This window comes from Ostrinia nubilalis, chromosome 10, assembly GCF_963855985.1.
Source record: "Ostrinia nubilalis chromosome 10, ilOstNubi1.1, whole genome shotgun sequence".
Lineage (NCBI taxonomy): Eukaryota > Metazoa > Arthropoda > Insecta > Lepidoptera > Crambidae > Ostrinia > Ostrinia nubilalis.
In genome coordinates this window covers 8,454,585-8,461,239 of record NC_087097.1, presented here as the reverse complement: position 1 = coordinate 8,461,239, position 6,655 = coordinate 8,454,585, and the positions used below count along the sequence as shown (strand labels likewise).

At 36.8% G+C, this 6,655-nt stretch overlaps 2 protein-coding genes across 2 annotated transcripts; one reads left to right on the top strand and one right to left on the bottom strand.

Annotated features, from left to right (window-relative positions):
• Positions 1 to 357: 357 nt before the first annotated feature.
• Positions 358 to 2,932, bottom strand: LOC135075123 (pickpocket protein 28-like). The gene is made up of 4 exons (XM_063969465.1): positions 2,671 to 2,932; positions 2,289 to 2,484; positions 1,072 to 1,178; positions 358 to 872 (listed from the first exon to the last, which is right to left on the bottom strand). The coding sequence occupies exons 1-4, from the start codon at positions 2,921 to 2,923 to the stop codon at positions 616 to 618; spliced, it is 813 nt and encodes a 270-aa protein (XP_063825535.1). The 5' UTR covers positions 2,924 to 2,932; the 3' UTR covers positions 358 to 615.
• Positions 1,693 to 2,148, top strand: LOC135075124 (acylphosphatase-1-like). Its single transcript, XM_063969466.1, has one exon. It carries the CDS (start codon positions 1,708 to 1,710, stop codon positions 2,107 to 2,109), a length of 402 nt encoding a protein of 133 aa, XP_063825536.1. The 5' UTR covers positions 1,693 to 1,707; the 3' UTR covers positions 2,110 to 2,148.
• Positions 2,933 to 6,655: the final 3,723 nt, after the last annotated feature.

Genomic DNA, 6,655 nt, shown 5'->3' with positions numbered 1-6,655 from the left:
GTATGTGGTCTCCACCACGAAAGAAATCGGATTGTTTTGGAACGCATCATATTGAGCCACAATCAATAGAAAAGACGCATACCAAGACAGTGCTACGAAGAGCAACCAGAAAATCCTAAAATAACAAATGAATGTAGTAGATTTTCGTTTCGAGTAAAATAGGTTGGTATTGTTAGTCATTTGTTTTTTTTACCTTTCGGTCCAATGTCTTTTGGTGTCAGCCACAAACCTAAAGCCATGAATGGACGTAGTTTCTGGCAAACTTTTTATACCATTCCACCATATCTCTACAGACCTCTTAAAAGATTCCTTTGACGACATGACGCACTCATGAGGTAAATCAAAACACGGACCACATTATTGCTATGCTCTTTATTTATATGAAGGGTTTCGTGTCATACATAATAGTTACAAACAGCTTACGATAATGAACAAATGTCCAGTGAAATCTAATAGAGATCGTAATCACAATGAGAACTGAACAGGTGTTTTGATTATTTGTGCCGATTGTGTTTTATTGCGACTAATATTTCGTTATTATCCTCGAACAATACAGTTTACTATAGAAAACACACCTTTGCTTCATAATTGTGCAACACGAAATCTAAAGTACCTTTACATGTGCCCAAAATCTCTGTTGTCTTTACTACTCTGCACATTGGTCCCTCTGAGTTCGTTCCAATAAATCGGTCTGTATCTGCTGATGTTCTTCTCGAATTGGGCAGGAGTGGGTCTGTCGAAGGTAACTTTGCGATTCTTCTTCCTACGGGACTCTACTTCGCGGAAGAGTTTTACGGTGAAGAAGTAGATGAATTCCAGGACCGATACAAAACTAAAGCCTGTCAGGAAACCACACGTTGAACCAATATTACCTGTAACAATTAAAATATTTTTTGATGATAAGTTAGCGAAATTGATTAATTTATTTAATTTTTACTTACTAAAACCAGAAAGCAAGGAAAACTTTATTTTAGTTTCTAGAGCTTCTGTGTTATTTTAGTAATTCTAAAGATTTATTTTGTTAAGTCACAGCTTAGATATGTAATGTAGAAATAGAATAGAAATACATACTAATCAAATCGAACCACTTCATGATAACGTTTTGGCCGTAGCAGTCGGCGACTTCCCTCCCGTACTTGACGTGTACAATCGAAGTTCCGGTGTAGTTCGCGCCTTGTCTGCAATACACACAACAATATTAGAATAATACATTACGTTGACTTTGCATGACATGAGTATACCCAGGCATATTATGCTCGTTTTGTCTCGCAACTTTGTTCCAACTTAGAATGTTAGCATGCTTCAGAACTAGCAAGTTTTGTCCTGGAATAATCGTATCGTAAAACAAGTCGTAATCCAATCTAAAGCATATGTAGGTAATACGACTTTGTGTGACCAGTCTTGTAGTCCATAAACTACAGTGTAATTTAATCTAAAACTGTGGGTATTTAATGTAATCAACGATCGTTTATCGAACTCTATAAAACTCTACCTACCCCTAAGAAAACAATTTTAATAGCATGACGCATAACATAACTAGATCCATAAAATTGAAAAATATGTCCAACTTCCAATCCAATGAATGCAATAAAACGGGAAAAGTTACGCGCGGGGAAACTGCTTCGTAACTGTTCGTAACAAACACAAAGTTGTTTGTTAGTTCCATGACAACCTCTACAGTAGAACCTTTGTGTGCCCGCCGAGCCGATGCCTTTTGTTTATACGAAACAAAATGACAAAAATGTGAAATTGTGTCTGTCGGATTTTATAAAATTGCTTAGCTTTCCGTATTTTTATAACATGGCCACCGTCAACAAGAAAGCGGGGCTTACGACCGCTGATTTCGAAGTGTTCGGCAAGGTGCAAGGTGTTTACTTTAGGAAACACACCCAAAGGAAGGCAACCGAACTTGGATTGAAAGGATGGGTAATGAATACAGCTCAAGGAACCGTTATTGGGCAACTGCAGGGTCCCCAAGGAGCTATCGAGGATATGAAGGCGTGGTTGCAAAAGGTGGGAAGTCCCAAGTCGAAGATCGAGAAAGCAGCGTTCCGTAATGAGGGACCTATCAACAGCTGTGCGTTTAGAACTTTCGAAATCCGCCGATAAACCGCTAGTTTTGTATTATTTATTATAAAACTTTGTATAAAATTACTTTGTATTATTTATTTATCTTAACTTTTTGATTTCATTTGTTATTGCAGATAAAGAAAGTTAGGAAAATACTTATGCCGTTTATAGTTCACATTACCGTATAAAAGTAAAAACTAGGAAAAGCAGGTTCTTACAGCCAATCGTCTCTGTCGCTATCTGGAACACTGTTGAGCATCTCCGGGTATATGTTGATATTGTTGAAGTAATAATTGTAGGCTGTCTTCGAGCAGGTCGGGTAGCACATGGGGCAGTTTATCCCTCCACCCACGTTGTCCAGCTCCAACTCTGGAGGAACCTCTTCCACGTTTGGTCGGACTGTTATTGACTGAGCTGAAAATTGAACATTTCTCATGATCTTTTCTGCTACGTTTTATTTCATAAGATGTAACTCTCATCCACTTATTTAGGCCTAGAGTTTCCACTACCACTCCCCCGCTGGACCCACTACCTGGTAAAGGTGGCAGAAAACGCGTGGATTTGTCCCTATTACTTTAAAAATACCTAGGGTCTACTCACCGTAGTACATCCTCAAGCAAGCCACATCCCGCATGTCGCAAGTCCGAGCATGTATCATCTTGGGCATATTAAAGGGGGTGCAGTTACAATTTTCCAGGAGGAACAGCATGCGGCACTTCAACATGCAGTCGCTATGGGTGTAGAAAGGAAGGTACGGAGACTCGTCGTAGAAGAGACACTGGCGCAACTTCACTGGCACGTGCTGAATGTCCCTGGACGCTTCCGTGAAGCTGGCTGTTACTGACACCCACATCTGAAGGCATTTTATTAGGTAAGTATAATGTAAAGTATATAATATAAAGTTTTGTTTTATGAAATGGGACTCTCATTCCCACCGTTGCAACTCTTGTGAATCCTGTGTAGTCGGATCATGACCGCTAATAAAAACCCAACCAATTAAGCCGCAATGAAATTAATCAGAAGAATATAGGAGGAGTTCGAAGTTAAGAATCGACTTTGTATGAAAGTAAAATTCAATAAGTCTGATAGGTGTGGATAAAAAGAACTCTATCTACTTTCACTTGCTAAATCTATCTTACTTTATCTCAGTAGCAGTATATCTTTAGGTTGAATAAATGCTCTGATGCTCTTAAATACAGAAATACACGCATAGGTGTACCTTACATAAATCAATACCTTCCTCGCAATCAATGAAATCTTTGAAACCTACCTAAGTAAAGAACGGACAACCCTAATCAAATCTAAACATGTCTCCCGATACAGTGTCTATTGAATTTAGAGGGTATCTAATAAGACAATACATTGATTCCAGGTGAGTAGGCTACCCTTCACGGTGTGCGGGTGTTTGTTTACTCATACGAGCAGTTTTCCACGTTAGTGAGCAGGGTCCTTCGTAGGTATTTCAGGACTTGATAGATTATAGTACCTTCACGTATTCTATTTTGTTAAGTATCGTCTGATCTGGAGCAGGTATAACTCATAGCGCATGCTAGTAATATGTAAATTGAGATTTATTTGGAGGAAGAGCAATAAAAAATACAATATTATTACAAAAATATTGAGATCTGAAATCTGAAAACATTACCTGAACACTGGGATTTATAATTTGCATCGCAAAACTACCACTTGGCGCATCAGGAAAGTCATAGGCGTCCGAAAATTGCAACTGAAATTAAATTCATTTGTTATTATGAAAACTGAAATTATTGTTGGGCACGAAAATTTCAAGTAACAGGTGGCCCAGAAGAAAGTTCACTTTTGAAAATTCTAGGAAACAAAAACTGTACATTTTTATAGAACTTTTACTATTGAAATTTAAAGGAAATTTAATGCAATTTATTTTTAAATTTAACTTTATTTAATTACATCGCCCAGGAGATTTCCTTGACGCTTACAACATTCGATCAACATACATCAAAATCTTGAAATGCGTTCGTTAGAATAACCTCGAAATCTATTTTCAATTTTTTTCCGAATGCTTAGCTTCAGTTGCTGCATGATTGTTGGATTATAAAAGTACACTCTATTCTTAATGTAACACCACAGAAAAGAATTTTCTGGAATGAGATCAGGGCTTCCTGGGGGCCAGGAGATGTCACCCCTGCCTAAAATTATTTTTTTGTGGGAACATGTCTCTTACCATCTAAATGCTCTCATTTGAAGTGTGACACGTAGCCCCATCTTGATGAAACCAAGTGCTCCGGTCATAGCCTTGCGAATCTTGCAGCTTTGAAATCAAAAAGCTTTTCAGCCTACCAGTATAGCGCTCTCAAAAATTAATCATCCTTTCAATGAAACTAACCAATTAAGCAGGGGTGAAATCTCACTGCCTCTAAGAAGCGCTAATCTCATTCCAGCAGACTTCTTTTTGTGGGGTTACCTTATGAGCAGAGTATACTCTAATAATCCAAAAACTCTGCAGCATTCATCCATCCTGAATCCATTTCGAGGTAACTCTAACGAAAGTTTTCCAAAATTTTGATGTATGTTGACCGAATGTTGTAAACGTCAAGGGAATCACATGTACGATAAAATTTATGAAAGAAAGTAAATTTTAAAATAAATTGCACAAAATTTCCTTTAAATTGCAATAGTTAAAGTTCTACAAAAATGAACAGTTTTCGTTTCCTTGAATTTTCAAAAGTGAACTTTCTTCTGGGCCACCCTGTAGAACCCCCTCGTCATCGTATCGTTAGTCTTTAAACTTAACTAAGCTAAATTGGTAGAAAAAATAAAGGTTTCAAGTTACAAAAAGAGGAAACCTGAATGGTTTTTGTTTCAAAAAACTTATTTTTCTCTATTTTCAGTCTTTAAATTCATGTTTTCTACCTGAGCTCCTTGCAAAGGCATATTGTAATAAAAATCATCGCTTTCGGTTAGTCTCAGCAGAACCTTCAGCCCCAGATCGAAGTCGAATGATGATTTATTACCATATTGATACATGTTGATACTTCGTGTAGAGTTTGTTGCACTGAAATGTGGAATACGTAATTTATTAAATTAAATGTTGTCAAACGTAGTGTAACTAATCTAAAATCTACAGTGTGCGTGTGAACATACAACCTAAAAGGTTTATTTTATTTAATTATTTTCTTCATCTTGTTTAAAAATAACTGCAGTAAGGCAAATAATATAAATATAGCTGACGAAGCAACCAAGTACTAGACTCGCCTGTATTCACAAACGAAGCTTGCTTAAGTGAAGCAGCAAATCGAACTCACAGTGTTGAATAGAGCTCTGTGATTAGTTCGTGTATCACCCTGTGCGTCCACGCGCACTTTGAGATCTTATAGTAGTTTGTGAATACGGGCGTAAGTTTAGTATAATGAGAAGTTTATGTGATTAAGTTTATAAAGTAATGAAAATATACCGAACTCTTTAAAAAATATATCAGAATGCCTCAAGTAGTTGAAAGTGCAGCAGTAGCCGTTCATTGTGAGGCGGAAGTCGAACAGTTCCGAGCAGTTCTTCGGGATCTCGTTCCAGGCGCATCTGACCAAGATGTCTTCGCATTTGGGAGTTAGCTGTAGATAATATACATATAAAATTGTATTCATAAAAGTCTAAACTCTATTTTACACCGCACGAAACATGTAATTACTGGAATCGAAGGATTTAAGTCCTACACGACAATAAAGGCTTTCTATCTCTACAATAAAAAGTTATAATCACCAAAGGAATGTCTTAAGTAGCTACTATGCTTATCCATTTTTATTTATGCCCTAATATTGTCAAAAAATATCCAAGCTTTGCTGTGGTAAGTATCTAAGTAGTCCTGATAAAAGATACTAACCTATTTAGTTACGTTTGAAACTAGTGAACGTAAAATATTATGTTACTTTTGACCCTGTTATTTTACTCCAGTTATAATGTTACAGTTATTACTCTTAAGTTTCTTTTCGTGATCAATTATTACACTGCACAACAGCATTTCTGATGATTGGGTTATGTTACATGATATTAGTCCAATTTTTAATGACGATTTCAAATCTGTGATTGAAATGTCTGTATCAGCTCTGGTTAAAAAAATATGACACTTGGGTCTATTTGTAAAAAAACACTCTTTTTTTAGAGATGATCCTATTTTATGAAGTTGTTAAGTTGAAAAAACTTTCTTTTATTTGACTTCCTTGCTGACGCTGAAGGCAGACAGCTCTTCTGCATGATTCAACAGCAGTCAGCCATCATGTGTGCATTCCAGTGGCCCTGATAGCGTCCCTCTATCGTACGAAGGCCCTGGTGGATTTGCTCGCCATGTTCTTCACTTAGATCCTTAAGAGTTGTGATAAAATTGTTCAGGTGATTGCGAAGAGAGTGCAATTCGATGTTTATATTACATCCAACCAAAAAAACATGTTTGTAAGTGACTCATACGTTGTTCGATGTGTAAGAATAGTAAGATTTATTTGGATTTTCCAAAAAAAAAAATTAAAATGCCAAAATAACTCATTCCATGTCTTTTCGGAAGACTTGAAGATCCTAAATCTCTAAAACGATCGTTTAAACCGTCTTGGCTACATGGTTT